The 18,895-nt window shown below is 38.4% G+C and overlaps 1 protein-coding gene across 3 annotated transcripts in view; it reads right to left on the bottom strand.

The window, feature by feature from the left end:
• Positions 1-9,363, bottom strand: part of LOC124544985 (putative uncharacterized protein DDB_G0282133) — a 106,979-nt gene extending 97,616 nt beyond the window's left edge. For all 3 annotated transcript variants that reach the window (XM_047123741.1, XM_047123742.1, XM_047123743.1), the window contains exons 1-2: positions 9,328-9,363; positions 4,913-4,987 (exon numbers count right to left, since the gene is read on the bottom strand). In XM_047123741.1, the coding sequence (XP_046979697.1) occupies positions 4,913-4,943 (31 nt within the window). In that variant the 5' untranslated portion in view covers positions 4,944-4,987; positions 9,328-9,363. The remainder of the gene's footprint in view (positions 1-4,912; positions 4,988-9,327) is intronic.
• Positions 9,364-18,895: the final 9,532 nt, after the last annotated feature.

Below are 18,895 nucleotides of genomic sequence, written 5' to 3'. Positions count from 1 at the left end.
TCAGGTATGAGATACATTTAAGAATTACTTCTGTGAACCTACAAATCAATGATCACAACCTGGAAAAGAACTATGGCTCAAATAAAGGTTATAAATTATTGTTACTACGCGTAACGACTATTGTAATCGTTTGGCGACAGAAAGAATGGAAGCATTGTTGTAGCCTTCATATTGTACAATTTGTCACAGTAGGAAAAAAACATAAATAAATGAATGTGTATATGCAAAACACTTACCATCTTTTTTCATTGCTTCTCCTATCTTCGTCCACAACTTATCCTTTGCCATCACATTTCTGAAATCTGTATGCGTATTATCATACAGCATAGAGTATCTGCTCACATACTCCACAAACTGTTCGTCGTCGTCATTGTGAAAACCTTTCTTCGACATAGCGCGTTGTTGATTTCTGCAGTCGTCACACACCTGGCAGTCGCGGCCCAACTGCTTGACTGCTTCCGCAGCGGCCGAGACGTGGCAGTCGCGATGACGTCACGACCACTGACTGCCGAGCAGTTACAACGACATATGTTCCGTTGCTTTGCCTAAGAGCAGTAGTCAACTGTCCGCAGTCACTGCCGGACGCTACGGCCGGCAGTTGCAGCGAAATAGTACCTTTAGAAGTTACGAGCACTTGATCATTAACAGAGTTGCGTTTTAAAATAGCAGATGAACAAGTGCTCGTAACCCTTAAGTTACGCATTTTAGAGCACGTTTACTGGACTTTTTTTTCTTGTTTTGGTCCATACTACCAGTTTCCAAAATATGGAAGGCAAAGAACTTGCAGTAGAAGAGATTTCTTTTATAGAATCGAAGATGAAAAATTGCTCGTAGGTCTTAAGGTATGCATTTTCGACCCTATGTTTACTCAGACTTTTTTGCTTCTAGTATTGTGTACTTTCAACCTTATGCATTTACGCCAATAATTATGATACACTCTGCATTTGATTTACCTCGATGGTTTCCAAATTACTTTCAATTTAAAATTATTACTTAGCAGGAACGGCAATGTCAGCAGCTTTATTTCAGCCTCAGGTCATCCTGTTTTCAACTTGGTATTTAAAAAAAAAAAAAAAAAAAATAAAAAAAAAATCGAATTTTGCATTGTGACTTCATGTTATTTTCATAAGAAGACACAGGATTTTTAGTTCTGATGATTTCACAGTTAAAACTGGTTGACAGTAGTGACTACTTCTTATGAAAATAACATGAAGTCACCCTCAAACACTCATTAATATATATCAAGAAAATGCGATGAAGGTAACTGATAATAAAGAAGTGTATTTCAAACACACTGCACATTCCAGTTTAGCAATGAAACAAATAGTGCGAATAGCTGAAGCATTGTGATCCAGGCACTAATCACCATGGTTGGTGACTCATCCTGACACCAACCCAGACAGCAATGAGCTGCTGTCGCACTTCTACTATCTCTGTGAGTTCTCAGACACTGATCATCCTTTGCGAAGCTTCTGCATGAAGGAAGAAATGTGTCAGCGTTACTTCTTCCGCACCCACCACACAGCAGTCATTTATACCCCTGGAGCCAGCCAGTCACCATTCGGCAGCTGGGCTGTATTATGACACCCACACTATGATGGATGCTGCCAAGAAGACAACATACCTTTGAGGCAGCTGACACAACCGTCACTGGACCTCGAACCCTTGACTGCTGCTTTTGGTACCCCTGCACTTTGCTGCCACCATAGGTCTACTCACGAAGTCCCAGTGCCCTTCACGTTCCATGGCTTGACCTGAGGTCTCCTTAGCCACTGGGAACAGATGCAAACTGCCATGGCCGTCCATCTTCTGGTGTGGAGTTGGAGCATTGGGTCACCTGCCGTCACTTGCTCATCTTCTCTGGGACAACAACAGATGCCACAGCTGGGTCTGCTATGGGCTCAGAAACACAAAATGTCAATGTGGCCCTAACACAGTACTAATGGACAAGCAGTGTGTGCTGCCGCTGACAACAACGGCGCTGCGAGAAAAATATGCTGGGAAATGCTCTGTTTGCACATTTGCTGCACTTGTCAAGGTCCATAGATCAACACTCGTGGGTATGAAGACTGAATTATTGTAAATAATAAAGAGCAATTACATCCACAGGCTGCCTTCTAATCCAGCATCCACATACATCTCTGGTAGAGAATCAGTCATCCACTCTAATCCATCCTGTCTTAGTTAACACCCCAGCCACAGCTGATTTTCCAATTTTTCTGTATAAAATTGAGGACAAATTTTATTCAATAATTGGAAGAATTACAAGAAGTGAATTAAGGGAATGTAATAAGAAAACAAAAAACAGAATTAGAAATGATTTTTAACTGACATTTAAGATACAAAATCTGGGAAATGTGAAAATTGTTGTTTCAGCATTATAAACGTAGAGAAAATTATTGATTATACAGGGTGTTACAAAAAGGTACGGCCAAACTTTCAGGAAACATTCCTCACACACAAATAAAGAAAAGATGTTATGTGGACATGCATCCAGCAACGCTTAATTTCCATGTTAGAGCTCATTTTAGTTTCGTCAGTATGTACTGTATTTTCCTCGATTCACTGCCATGATTTCATACGGAATACTCTACCTGTGCTGCTAGAACATGTGCCTTTACAAGTACGAAACAACATGTGGTTCATGCACGATGGAGCTCCTGCACATTACAGTCGAAGTGTTCTTCTCAACAGATTCGGTGACCGATGGATTGGTAGAGGCAGACCAATTCCATAGCCTCCACGCTCTCCTGACCTAAACCCTCTTGACTTTCATTTATGGGGGCATTTGAAAGCTCTTGTCTATGCAACCCCGGTACAAAATGTAGAGACTCTTTGTGCTCGTATTGTGGACGGCTGTGATACAATGCGCCATTCTCCAGGGCTGCATCAGCGCATCAGGGATTCCATGCGACGGAGCGTGGATGCATGTATCCTCGCTAACGGAGGACATTTTGAACATTTCCTGTAAAAAAGTGTTTGAAGTCACGCTGGTACGTTCTGTTGCTGTGAGTTTCCATTCCATGATTTGAAGAGAAGTAATAAAATGAGCTCTAACATGGAAAGTAAGCGTTTCCTGACACATGTCCACATAACATATTTTCTTTCTTTGTGTGTGAGGAATGTTTCCTGAAAGTTTGGCTGTACCTTTTTGTAACACCCTGTATATGCTGAAGCACGGTTCCATGCACAAATCCCTATTGCAATCTTTCCACCAGGTCCTTGTTTCTTTCTGCACTTCTCCCCCATCAGTATTTCTTCTGGAACTCCATACAGCACACCTTTGTGAGGTTCCTCTTCTTTGGGGTAAAGGTTTTCTTCATGTTATTTGAATTTTTATGAACTATAACAAGTGTACTGAATAGAAACTCCCAATACTTTCTTGCATATTCCTTCTGCTGTTTATGTGTGATCTTGTGATAAAAAATGCCACCCACTGTATTGCACAAAAAACCAATAAATGCTTGTACCTGGAAAACACCAACTTGTTAAGAAATATGACTTGTAAGTCAAAGAAGTGGATATTCCAGATCTGTCCTTTCAACAGCATTTTCAACTTTGGGGTGGAGGGTGGGGGGTTGGGGGGGGGGGGGGACAGAGGCAGAGATCTTGTTTTCTTTGTGCAATAGTCATGGACCAACAGACATGAATGTGCGGCTGCATTATCGTGATGCAAAACAGCCATGAATTGTCTCAACACATTTCAGACCATTTTCTTCTCACCACAATTCAGACCATTTTCTTCTCACATTCTCTCACAGGCATCACAACATGTCTCGATAGTACCATTGATTAACAGTTTATCCCTGTGGCACAAATTCATGTTGAACTCATCCTTCAAAGTCAAAGAAAACTATCAGCATAGCTTTGACATTTGACCTGACTTCATGGGCTTTTTTTGGTCTCGGGGAACCTTTCCCATCCCAGTGTGAAGATTAAACCTTGGTCTCAACGTCATAGGCTCCCATCTCCCCAGTCATGATTCTCTTAAGGAACATCTTGTTCTCATTTGCACGATCCATAAGCTCTTCACACACTGCAAGGCGAAGGTCTTTCTGGTCTTGACTCATGATCCGTTGGACGAACCTGGCAAGTACATGATGCATTCTAAGATGCTGTATCAGGGTTTCATGACATGATCCAACTGAAATGTAATATTCTTCTGCAATCACTCGGACAGCCCATCTTCGATTCACAGGCACAATTTTGTTGATGTTCTTGACATCAACGTTGTCAGTAGATGTCAAAGGACAACCTGAAGAAGAGTCATCTTTAACTTCTGTCAGGCCATTTTTGAACCATGTGAACCATTCATATAACTGTGTACGGCTTAAGCACTCATCACTGTAGGCTTCCTGCATAATTTTGTATGTCTCTGTAAATGTTTTCTTGAGTTTCCAGCAAAATTTAATGCAGATGTGTTGTTGCTCTAACTCTGCCATCTTGAAATTTACAAACTGTGCAACACAACATTCTGCTAAATACAGCACTGAACAACAACTAACAGACAGACAACAATAAAACTTTCAGCAGTTACACATGTCGAGGGATGCCAACTGCATTTCACTTCAACACACCATTGGCACAAAATTACGAATGTATTCCCCTGGCCACCAAACATTTGGACTTAAACCAATCGAGAATCTGTGGGACCACCTCTATCAGGCTGCAGGTGCCATGGATCCTCAACCAAAGAACCTAGCACAGCTGGCCATGGCACAAGAGTTAGCATGACTCCACGTCCTGACTGTACATTAAATAACCTCAGTCAGGCTTTTGACAGATGGTCACGTTAACCAGACTAGAGAGTGTACTTTTGCTTTCCAAAATAAGGGGCACATATTGATGTGCATCTGCAAAGTAACATATGAATCCACATGTTTTGCATTCAACTTGTAGGTTCTGCACTCACCTGATTCACAACTGTTGAACGAGTCGTCCATTTCAACATCCTGATCCCACGTGTCACAAGGTCCCTCAGAAATCCCTGCATCAAAGTAATTATAAATATCTTAGCACTATTAATTGTACAACACAATAGTGATTGCAACTGGGTTCAAAATCTGTAGTTAAGGAGTTTTACGTGTTTTAACATAGTTTATAACTGTAACTTTTTCAATTACATAAAATATAAAAACTATACACATATATTAATTAGTTATGAAAGCAGCCATGTTTATGTGTTATTACGATGTGACGAATAACATACTCTTCCATATTAAGTGATAAACAGGTGCAAATTATACATATAGAAATTTGAAGCCTACCTACTGAAAGATATTTTATAGTATGAAAATATTGGCTGATTATGTTTCAACAGACAACCTCTTTCGAACCATAATTCCTTTGCAGACACAATTCTTGAGAATATTATTACAGTGAAAAAGTAAAGCAATTTACTTATTTGTGAACACTCCATAACTACACACAATTGTATAATTATTCTTGACAGTGATTACTGAAGGTTCCTGACATGCATCAAAATTGTTATTAATAACCTTCTAACCTATTGTGAAATAAATGACAAATCTCGATAAGAGATCAAAAATATTAGGGCCATGATGAACTCTATCATCGAAACCAGTTGTCAATAAATTAATAATGAAACTACAGCTGACAATAGTGATGAAAACTGAAATATTCCTATTGGCTGTAATCCTCTCCTCCTAGTTAAAAAGGGAGGATATGTTGAAATAAGATTCCAATTATTTCCTCTCAGTCGCATTACACAATCACCTTTAAACATACACAAAATTTAAAAAGGAGCATTCTAAAATACAACTTAACTAATGGAATTGTACGAGAAGGGAGAAGGAGGAAGATTAGGGTTCTTTTGATGACAAAGGCATTAAGTAATGGATCAAAAGCTCAAGCTGGCAAAGGTAGCCACTTCAACCTGTTCAGCAAAGTAACAGAAAACATAAATTTTGAACTACCATCGTCATGAATACAAGTTCAGTGTCTTACCACTGTGCCACCTCATTTGGGAAATGGATTACAAATTTCATTGCACTAGAATTTACATGCACATTATAAAACAATTAAAGAATAACAAGGCTTGGAGGGTCATTCCATGTCAAATCATACAGGTCATGTCATCCATCATCTCAGATTTTCATGAAGATGTGCACATTTGCTTATACTTATAACATTCCTAGTGCAAAATCTTTTTGACTTAGATTAAAACATTTTTTTTATATCGAATTTTAAAAGTAGTGATATTCTGATAACTGGGCTCTGCATTTATCTACATTAGCATCCATAACTCAGATGTTGATGAAGATTCTGATTTGGAACTTTATTTAAGAATTAAGAGAAGCAAATACTTAACAGACATGTTATTGAACCTTCCTGACAGATTAAAACTGTGTGCCGGACCGAGACTCAAACTCGGGACCTTTGCCTTTCGCGGGCAAGTGCTCTACCTACTGAGCTACCCAAGCACGACGCACGCCCCGTCCTCACAGCTTTAATTCCGCCAGTGCCTCGTCTCCTACCTTCCAATCTTCACAGAAGCTCTCCTGTGAACCTTGCAGAACTAGCACTCCCAGAAGAAAGTATATTGCGGAGAGCACTTGCAAAGGTCCCGAGTTCGAGTCTCGGTCCGGCACACAGTTTTAATCTGCCAGGAAGTTTCATATCAGCGCACACTCTACTGTAGAGTGAAAATTTCATTCTAGACATGTAATTAATTAAGAGGACGAGAGGAAAAAATTGAAATTTTTTACAAATGTAAATGCTGGAACTGAAGTTTGGATTCCATTACTTCAGACAGAAATAATAATAATAGCAATAGAATGTATCTTATTTTTAACACACCACTGTCATATTTCCCGATGTCACAGCAGGGATTTATGTCCATGGGAAAAAAATTTATAACATTTCTTGACTTATGGTAATATAGGAAATCAACTTAAACTATTGTGGTCCAAACAATGATTTTTAAATATGTAAAACACTTTCTGACAGCTGATACAGGACTTATTTTTACCAAAATTTTGATATTATTGAAAAAAGAAGCAGCACCCTGAATTTTGATACCTACTGGATGTTCATTTCACATATATCACATCATTATTCAGAAGATCATTCAAATCAGATTATGTAAACTGACAACATACAGTAAGGCTGCCTCCTGAAAATACAGAGCCAAAAGTTATAAATTTAACTGAAACATTTTAGAGTTCATTTGTTACTGTGTTCCAATAGTGTTGACACTTTAGTAATAAGATCACATGATCGATTTGTATCTCATAACTTAACAGAGTGACAGTTTTGATGAATGGTTCTATTTTCATTAGTTGGTTCTCTTCTTTCTATCTTGTCCTCATACAAGCTTCTATAAGCCTATGATTGGTTTTGTTCTCTATATTTGATTAGTTCTTTATGTGTTTCATTTTAGCTTCTAATACTGTATATAGACATGGATTTTAATTTTTAGTGTTGGTTACAAGACCGACCAGTTGCACAGGTGTATGTACCTCATACTATTATTTTATGTTTGTAATTATACTGTTTGGATGATCCTGCCCAAGATTAGTGGATATTTATTTGCATGAATTTTAATTATGTAATTTATTGTGATACATATTGGTTTCCATTGTTTTAGCCTTGCAAGAATATACATGACTCGTTCTGTAATTGTATATGGGCTCTCATTTCTGTTTCCCCATTACACTGTTTGTACAGTGATACATTCATTAATGTTGTATATTAATTGGCTTTAACCACTAGAATAAATATGTATTACATATTTTAATTCTAGGTACCATTTTGCTTTTGATGTCACGCTGCTGTTAATGCAACTGCTTTTATGTTACTACTACGGCCATGATGAACTCTATCATCGAAACCAGTTGTCAACAAATTAATAATGAAGCACCAACTGATGGTAGTGATAAAAACTGAAATATTCCTATTGGCCGTAATCCTCTCCTCCTAGTTAATAAGGATGGATATGTCAAAATAAGACACCTTATCCTCACTCTTCTTCACAACCTGAACACCTTCTCTCCCAACCACTTAACTCGATCCTCATCAACCCCATGTCCCACAATCCAGGATGTTGACTTCGACCCTTCTGTAACCTCCATGGACAAATCTGTTCTATCAAACACTTATGAAACATATTCACCACCAACAGTACCTGCATTTCAACATCTGTCATCCTTTCCACACCAAAAGAGCTCTCCCATACAGCCTAGCCACCCTTGGACAGCACATCTGCAGTAAAAAATGAAATGTTCATATGGCACTGTTGGCTGGGATGTCCCAGTCAGGTTCGGCCTCTCAGCATTTTGTGTCTGATCAGCCGAAGATGACAGTGAAATTATGAATGAGGCAGACAGGAACGGCAACATTTCACTTACATTGTTGTGCCTCATGTACCAACTTTAAACCACAATCAGCTATGAGAAAAATTGTTGTCCTAACAAAGCCACTGTGATCAACATGTTCAACCAACCTCTTAGATGCCCTTGAGAGCCACAACTGCAAGGGCTGAGGAGCAGAAAATAGCAAGATTGTCCAAGTACTGTTCATCGAATCTCACGGTGGACATTAGTGTACACATACGGTTTTGTAAATGCTTTGTAACTATCAGTTGCTTAGTAACAGTATTATGGCAAGTCTTAAATTTAATCCATTTGACACAAAACCTGTAATATCAGGAATTGGAAAAAACTTTTCAAGAATTCTGTACCTGACTGGTAAACTGGAATAAATCCAACAAATTGGATTAGTTAAGTGAACTATCAATCGGTTCCCAGAAGTTTATATGTTTAAACTTGGCCTAGTTTTCAATACTACTAAGAGTAATACAACTTTGAGTATCCTCTTCAGAAGCAGATGCTTGTTTACAATAATTAAAACATGTTACATGAGTCATGAGCTAACCACCTGAAATCACATGTGGAAATTAAAATTAAATGTACATTGAAACTGAAAGGGTAAAATACATATGGCTACTGAATAAAGGCAAACATCGACGTTCGATCTTCTGGAGTGTGAAATCTAATGCAGTTTTGACCAGAGACACATATACACTGCTTCATTTGCGAACAAAGCATGGCACTCCTCCTCCAAACTATGGTTGACGTGAACAGCATTAAGTGGCATGTGCTCATTAAACACTGCCTAAATTGGTTGCAGACAACAAAATTACTGTCATATCTCCCACAAATTAAGCAATGTGAGTATAACTGACATAGCCGTAAGCCGAAAATTGCAGAAATTTGACTTAAAATCCTTTTACTTCACAGGTACAGAAGTGTTCTGGAATCTCATGTTGTTAACTCATTATTACAAAGAGGAAAAACACACGCTTACCTTCCGCATTGTTCTGAACCAAATAGTCTTCCTTCTTCTTCCTTTACAGGACATGAAACAAATGATAGATAATTAGTTCATTATTAAACAAGGTCAAACAACTCTAATGACCACCAATTTGAATCTTTAGCTGGGGACATGATAGCAAAAGTAGTCATAAGAGATAACTACATGAGGGACGAAAAAGTAATAGGGCAACAATGAAACATGAGGAAAAACTGCCACCCACCTGCAGATGAAAAATGCACGTAGTTTTCTAATCTCTCAAACATGCCTGTATGTCACCCATCCTTTATCTTAAGTGAATGGTTGTCTTTCTACATAATTTATTGTTGCTGCCCTCCTGGATTTTTCATTCTTGTGAGGAAGTACACAGAAAGATGGTTAGTTTCTAAGAGAAAAAGCTTAGTTTGGACTTTTAAGTGTTTTAGTGTTAACATATCCCTCACCACACACACAAACACACACACACACACACACACACACGCAAACACACACACACACACACACACACACACACACACACACAGAATGCAGTGGCTATAAACATTGCAAATGATTGGACGTGTAGATCAGTGTGTCTGCAGGGATGGGGGTGGCGGAGAAAGAAAGGGTTGTGGCAGGGGGAAGTCAATTGTGGCAAGGAGTTATGGAGGTATTAGAAAACTCGAGATACATAGCTGTCAAAAGTGCCAGTAAACTACGGTATAAGTACTAATTATGTTAGTTAAGTGCAAAACTGAGGAGGGGATGGAGCACGGGAGAGAAATAGTTGTGGGGGAAAGGAGCTGCAACATTGAAACACAAGAAATAGCTGAAAGATGTCAAGAGAAAAAAAGGAGAGTGAAGAGATTTGAGGAAGGAAGTGGGCTAGCAGCATTTTACAGAAATGCAGTTTAGAAGAGTTGGTGCTGCAGATGAGAACCCAAATGCACAGTTATAGAAGCAGTTGTTACTTGTTGTAGCACCCATGTTCTGCAACTAGATATGTGCGTTTGTCATTAGGCAAGGTTTACAAAAGACCATTCATGTGAAGTCACTTAGTTGCTGCAACCACATAGAATACTGCAGAGATCATACATGACAAGTCTTTTTTCACATGCACCCCTAACTGAGAGTGCCTAAGATATGCCTATGAACAAACTCCAGTACAAAAAGGCAAGTCTCACACCTACGTCATCCAAAGGGGACAGGTCCAAGGGGCACATGATTGGAAGCAGAGGTGGCACAGGGATGTACTAGGTTATAGAGGGAGTGGTTAGATTGATAACAGATATTACTTTGGGCAAAGGGAGTAGGATGTTCATCTGGATGTCTTTCATTTCAAGATATGATAAGTTGTTGTCAGAGCTCTTGCAAAGGATGTGGTTGAGTTCAGATAATGAGCAATATGGTCAATACACTACAAACAGCAGAGTTTACACTTTATTGTAAACAAAATAGACATGAAGCCAAAAGCTACCACAATACTAAAAATTTATATGCCATCTAGGTCAACAGACGAAGAACAGATAAAAAAAATTTAAAAAAATATTCAGATCTTTATAGAAGACGAAAATTGAATCCTAATGTGGGGCTGGTATTCAATAGTAGGAAAAGGAAGACAAGGAAAAATAGTAGGAGACTGTGGGCTTGGGGATAGGAATGAGAAAGGAAGCCACCTGTTAGAACTTTGCACAGAGCCTTATTTAATAATAGCAACCCCTTGTTTTAGAATCATGAAGGAAAGCTGTGTATACTAAGAAGACTTGGAGACACTCAAAGGTTTCTGATAGATTAAATAATGGTAGGGCAGATATTTTGTAACCAGATTTTAAGCTGCAGAGCATTTCCACCAGTGGACATGGAGTCTGACCATAATTTATTGGTTAAGAACAGTAGATTAAAACTGAATAAATTTCAGAAAGATATGAAACCGAGGAAAAAGAATCTGGATAAACTGGTAGAGGTTTTCAGAGGGAGAATTAGGCAACGATTAACTGAAACAGGGGAAAGGACAAATGTGTAGCAAAGGACAAATGTGTAGCACTGAGAGATAAATAATTGTAGTGTTTTGGGATAAGCTCGTGAGTAAATTTAATAAGGATATATGCAGTGAATGTGGAGCAGTGGTGGAGCTGGCAAGAAGGGGATGAGTAAAAACAGTATTACAACCACTGGTCATCCGGGAGTAATTTGTCCTATGGTGCACCAATGCCTGAATCCGAAAGCCATGAACTAAACGATGCATTAACAAGGGTGTAATGAACATCTGAAGAGTGGTAATTGATTTTTTTCCCCTCCCCCATCACGTCCTATGGTATGCATATATGGACGTTTGAATGTAATCAAGAGAGCAGTATGATTGTAGCAATTGTTAGTTGTGTTGTGAAAAGTAATAATGAAAATGTTGGACAAAATATACCCCTGTTTGTGCAAAGTGTGGCTATTTATTCAGTAGTGCAATAGAAAGAACTTGCAGAAGCATTCCAGGGATTTTCACCGCAGTTGGATCGACAAGGAGGTGGCACCAAAGGATCTGGACCACCAAAGAAGAAATAACTACTACATCTACATTTATACTCCGCAAGCCACCCAACGGTGTGTGGCGGAGGGCACTTTACGTGCCACTGTCATTACCTCCCTTTCCTGTTCCAGTCACGTATGGTTCGCGGGAAGAACGACTGTCTGAAAGCCTCCGTGCGCGCTCTAATCTCTCTAATTTTACATTCGTGATCTCCTCGGGAGGTATAAGTAGGGGGAAGCAATATATTCGATACCTCATCCAGAAACGCACCCTCTCGAAACCTGGCGAGCAAGCTACACCGCGATGCAGAGCGCCTCTCTTGCAGAGTCTGCCACTTGAGTTTATTAAACATCTCCGTAATGCTATCACGTTTACCAAATAACCCTGTGACGAAACGCGCCGCTCTTCTTTGGATCTTGTCAGACCGATCTGGTACGGATCCCACACTGATGAGCAATACTCAAGTATAGGTCTAACGAGTGTTTTGTAAGCCACCTCCTTTGTTGATGGACTACATTTTCTAAGCACTCTCCCAATGAATCTCAACCTGGTACCCGCCTTACCAACAATTAATTTTATATGATCATTCCACTTCAAATCGTTCCGCACGCATACTCCCAGATATTTTACAGAAGTAACTGCTACCAGTGTTTGTTCCGCTATCATATAATCATACAATAAAAGATCCTTCTTTCTATGTATTCGCAATACATTACATTTGTCTATGTTAAGGGTCAGTTGCCACTCCCTGCACCAAGTGCCTATCCGCTGCAGATCTTCCTGCATTTCGCTACAATTTTCTAATGCTGCAACTTCTCTGTATATTACAGCATCATCCGCGAAAAGCCGCATGGAACTTCCGACACTATCTACTAGGTCAACACTATCTACTCTGAGAAGATATGATAAAGGTAATACTACTTTCATCTGGTGGTGTATTAGGGTTGGCAAAATATTATATCGGCCAGGGATGCAACTCCCTGCTAGTGCTGGTATAAGACCCACCACAAATCTTACAAAATAAACAACAGCAAGAAAAGAAGGAAAAATACACCCCATAATGAAAGTTGCAAAGGATCAAACAGAAAGATAATGTCCATTAAAAATTCTTCGATAACTATTATACTACTGACGAAACAAGAAAATGTAAAATTGCAGAAAATGAAGTAGGAAAAAGGGATACAGACATCTAAAAAATGAGTTGGACAGGAAGTGCAGAATGGATATGAACATAACCCTATCACAAATGCAAGGCTCTAATAGCATGTATGATTAGGGGAAAGATAGATGCCCCTTATTGGAAAATTAAAGAGGTCTCTGTTCACAGTTATGATTACTACCGAACTTTAGTCAGACTTCAAGAAGATTATAATAATTCCAATCCCAAAGAAAGCAATGAATATGTATCATCTGATGACAAATCATAAGGCGGTTCGAAACTGGTAATGGAAAATAAAAATTGAATAATAAAGCAATAGGCAACTGGTTGCAATAATTTGTGGATACCTTTATGTAAGAGTTTGTTAGAAAAAATCAAACACGGAAGTTGTCGTGTGACAATAATAAGTACGAGCAACAGCAGGTTAATGAATCACTAAATACTACTTTTGTTGGTATCTGCATCATGATTGTCAGCTCTTGTTGGGGCACTGTTTTTTATTATTTCTATTTCTTTATCCCATTGGATAATTTTGAAAATTATTGGTATTAATCTTATACAAATTTATGCACATTCTGAAAAACTAGTCATCCAGATATTTTTACATTTAGTTCAAACTTAACTGCTCAAAATATTAACTATAAATATTTATACAAATTGTACTTTGTAATAAACTTGACATTCCAGCGTAACATTCTTGAAGTATCTTTGTATAATGATTGTCTTTAGCACCAAGTGTTGCAGTGGCAGAGAGAAGTTGTTGGTTGTTGTGGTTAGATTACAGACTGTGGTGACAATTTAATAGATTGTAATGAACAGTTTATACTATTAATGTATCTTTCTCGAGATTTTGCCATGTTATACATAAAGATTTGTGAGCTTTTTGGATATAACTGAAGTTCGTAATAAAAGGTGTGGAATTTCAAGAAAAGTATTTTAATGATTTTGTAACCAACCTGAACCTCACTTACAGAATATCTGAACGGAATTTATCTGCCACTAGACACTGACTCTGCAATAAGGTAAGTTGAAACCACATTTTTCTCTGTTTTCTACCACTTCTACTGTTATAATTCTCACGTCATTGAAATAAATGTAGTTTACACATAATATGCAATCCTAATAATTCTTTCTCACAATTGATTGTTAATAACTGCCTCAACATTAATGGTGGCATTAGAACATTAATGTATTACATTTTCTTAATAAAGTTTATCTTGGTGCTGCCGTGCTGCATTTTATACTTTTTTATTTATCATTTTCTAATCTAATTCCCTGAGCTCCTAATGAATCCATTGAACTACCTCTTTTGAATGCAGTAAAGTTATCATTACCAGCTGTATTTACTGGTAGCAATCACGCTCAGTGTTATTTCTCAAGGCCCCAATACCCTCAGTTTTTACTGAAAAGGCAGGACATATGTACTGGTCATTTAGATATTCCTTCATCATCATCTTTAGCTAACCATCTTCTAAACTGTTCATCCTCTAATCATTTTTTAAGAAATGAGCAGATTCTTTTCTGTCAGGTTTCATTCTGACCATCATATTTGCCAGCACTACAATCACTGCCACTACTATTTGTATTTCCACTTAATCTACTGAGCTCTTAAAAAATGAGTTAGACTTTGGAAAACCCTAAAACCAACCTACTATTAATAATGTTTTGCTTTTATGGAATAGCGAAAAGTGTGAAACATGTCAATACTCCTTCACTCGGCTACTTCATAAATACAACTGTCTCTTCAACACTTAACTGCTATGATAATGAGGCAGCGGAACAATTGACTTTAAAACCCAATGTTTTGTTGCTCTCTCTCCTGTGTTTTACACACACCAACTTTGGGTAACAAGAACAGGATGACAAGAACATGAAATTAAAAATCAGGCGATATAAAAAAAAATAACACTGTAGAAGTAACATAAAAAGGTCGAGACCCGAGGGTGTCACGTCATACTCTTATAAGGACACAAGACATTCACAGAAAAGTAAGGATGATCCCTACAAAATCTGAACAGGTGGGAACCTTATACAGAACCATCTGTAACCTACCACATTACAAATAATGACTCAACCCTAAATAGATACTGTTTTACCATACAATTAAATATTTTAATTACCTTATCTATGTTTCATTTTGTTTAATGATATGTTCAGGTTCCACCCCATGAAAATGATGTATTATGCACCAAGCATTTGAAAAGTTTTATGTGACTGACATAAGAAGAGTCGGGTTCTCCTCATAAGGTTGACAGAGCCCAAAATGTATTAGACTTATTTAGTATCCTATGCATATCCTTTCACTCATACAAATGTATATACTACTTCCATTTAACAATATATCTATATTGTAGGTTGTTTGACTTTATTGCAATAATTACACAGGGCAGTGATAATGTGATTGTATGGGTAAAAAAATCTACTCACCAAGTGGCAGCAGGAGAACACACACATACAAGGTATACATATGCTAGCTTTTGGAGGCAAAGATTCTTCTTCTTCTGGCAGAAGGGTTGAAGGGGAAAGAAGAGGGGTGAAGGAGAATGACTGGAGGCGTTTACGAAAAGGAATAATTTCGGAAAAGCACCTAGAACTGCACGTCAGGGGAGACTTACCGGATGGGATGAGAAGGAAAGACTGTTTGTCAGGAACTGCACCCGATGGGATTTAAAAGCCTGAGAGCTTAAGGGTAATATGCAAGACACAGACTACTGCTGAGACATTGTGCTCAAATTAAAACAGTGAAAAGCTAAGTGCACTGTTCATAGCACAGGTGGATGGGGGACGGCGAAAAAACGACGGGTCAGAAAATGAAGGATGAAGAAAGATAAATAGGATTTATTCCTCACCGAAGGCCAGCCACACACTTTAATCCACATTAAACCAACTAACAAACAGTACTTGCATTTTGACAATTGCCATCCTTTCCATGTCAAACAATCCCTCCCATATAGCCTTGGCTTTGAGGCAAAAGTGTTTGTTCGGATGCAGACTCTTTACAGCAATACACCACCATTTTGACTTCAGCCATCACTGAACGTAATTACCCCACCAGTCTTGTTCAAATGCAGCTTTATTAGGCCATCCGATCAAATTTGGAATACACCAATTGTCACTCAGGTACTTCGGGAAGGGCATGACTCCCTAAAATCATGCACTGAAATGAGATCCATTCTATCTGAGATTTTGCCCACCACACCTAGAATAGCTTTTCATTGCTCTCCCAATTTCCCCAACATCCTTGTCTGACCCTATGCTCATCCTGCAACCATCTCCTTTCCCTGTGACAATCTTCGCTGTGAGACTTGCCCTATGCAGCCTCCTACCACCACCTACACCAGCCCTGTAAATGACTAGACATATACTATCAAAGGAAGAGCCACCTGTGAAACGACAAGTCATATACCGGCTATTATATTAACACTGTTCGGCCTTTTACATTGGCATGACTATCACCAAGTTATCAGTTAGGATGGATGGGCATAGGCAGAGGGTGTATTCCAGTAACACACAATATCTTGCTGCAGAGCATGCTTTACAGCATGACAGTCGTGACCTCGCTGCCTGTTTCACCTCACGTACCATCTTCCCTGAGACACCAGTTTCTCAGAATTCCGCAATTGGGTACTAGTGCTACAACATGTCCTTGGTTCATGCCACCCACCTGGTCTTAATTTATATTACTTTCTTCTGTCTCAGCATTTCTTCACTCTAACTACTGCCTTCTTCACTCTGTTTTTGTTTTCTACATCTTTCATTTTCTGACCTGTCTATTTTTCGCCACCCCCTCCCACCTCTGTTATGTACAATGCACTTAGCTTTTCACTCTTATTAACTCACGAATTGTGTTTTAGCAGTATTCTCTGTCTTGCATGTTACCCTGTGTTCCACCTTTAAGCTCTCAGCTTTTTGAATCTTGTCTGGTGCAGTTCGTAACAATCAGTCTTTCCTTCTCATCCTGTCCAGTAAGTCTCTCTGACTGCAGTTCTGAGTGACATCTAACCCTTTTGCTAAACCTCTCAAGTCCTTTTCCTTCCCCCTCAACTTCTGCTGGAAGAAGGAGTCACTGCCTCTAAAAGCTTGCTTGAGTGTAACCTTCTTTTGTTTGTCCTGCCACCACTTGGTGAGTAGATTTTTTTTAATGTATCCAATCACATTAGACAATATTAAGACATTTTAATATATTAATTAAGACACACACAGCTATACTAGTGACCTGTTAACTGTTTACAAACGTAAGCAGTAAATAAAATCAAAGAGCACTCATTTGTTCACAGATGGAATCACAATTTAAGCTGAACTTGTTCCAAGTTTTACGGAGACACTGTACTTTTAAAGTACTAATTCCTCTTGATATTGAAATTTTGTCATCGAGATTTTCTTCTGTCCTGTAGTTCCGCATTATGTATTTTTAGAGACCAACAGTAGTCAGCCCCATCTTCTGTTCATCCCATTTTCCTTGGTAACGGGATTCAATTTTTTTCATGTCTTGATGAGCTCTTTGTCCAAGCTTTTTCACATCATCTCAAAGACTGTCAGACAGAAAAGCAAGATGAGTATGAAGACAATGGGTTTTAAATACTCATATTTCATCCTAAATTTTCCAGAGCTATCATCATATATTCAGCCACGGCTTTGAAATTTGTGTGTTTCATATTTCTTACACATTGTTAATCACATTCTTAAATCCTGTCCAAGCCAGTCGTTCATTTTTCATCAAACTTCAAATGTTCGATCCCACAAATACTCCTTCTTTCAAGTTTAGCCTCAGACAGAAAAGAAAATCTGAAACTTATATACTTAAAACAATCACCATCTTTAGGCATTGCTTTGACGAACAGTTTCATGATTCCCAGTTTAACATGAAGAGATGGCAGGACGATTTTCTCTTATTTCACAGAAGACTCTCTTATCACATTTTTCTGCCCAGGATTCATTATTGTTCTGGTAGGTTCATTCTATTCTAGTCCAATGTGATTCAAGGGCATGACTATCCCAGAGGCACAGGAAACTTCACTCCCATTACTTCCAGGTCTCCACATACAACCCAATGGTATTTCAAGCAGTTCAGTGCCTTCAGCAGAATCTCCGTATTTTAATAGGTTATTTTAAAATATTCAATTTCTTTTAAGGGTACAGAATATTGTATCAGCACAGAGCCATACTTATTTCCAATGTGTGGAAGTACAGCTTTCAGCATTCTTTTGTTAGAATCTATAAATAGTCTCAATCCATTCATGTTGTATGTAACACCGTATCTTGGTGAACACCTTCAATGTTCTTACAATAAACAAGAGAGCCTTCTTTAGTGAAAATTCATGAAATTCTGATTCTCTTGATCCAGTAGAATTTTGTGCACAGGGTAAGCAAATGCTTTTCCTTTAGTAGAGACCCGACAACTTATGCCACTTACGAGGTCATTCAGTTCTTTTGTGAGTGTGGAGTAATAATCAGGGTCTCATGATGTTGAAGATCCCAAAATAGTGGGCAGTTCAGGCATGGGAATAAACAGTTATTTGGATGAACAATTCCTTTCACACTGTTCATCATACAAAAATTCCAATATTTTATATGGTTTTCTTGTTCTCTCCATACCATTGGAATACCAAATGGTAAAGATTTCTGCTTGCCTTTTCCTCAAATCTACAACACGGTATAACCAACAGTATTTGGTGCAAAAGTTTTGTCCTGATGTCCTGACTTTATATTAACAAAAGGTAGGTATGCTATTTTGACAGATGAGGTTATATTCTCTCTCCTGCTTTTGAGAGTCAAAACAACTCAAGAAGTATTGATCTTTTCACAATCAATCATGTTGAATCATTTTATGATTTATTGCAGTATGTATTATGGAGGAAATTTAAAAATAGGACACTTTAGGAATCCTGTAAAAATTGTGGGTG

The sequence above is a fragment of the Schistocerca americana genome, chromosome 8, assembly GCF_021461395.2.
Source record: "Schistocerca americana isolate TAMUIC-IGC-003095 chromosome 8, iqSchAmer2.1, whole genome shotgun sequence".
In the NCBI taxonomy this organism is placed as follows: Eukaryota; Metazoa; Arthropoda; class Insecta; order Orthoptera; family Acrididae; genus Schistocerca; species Schistocerca americana.
Note: the sequence above shows the minus strand (reverse complement) of the source record. Positions and strands in the feature narration are given on the sequence as shown.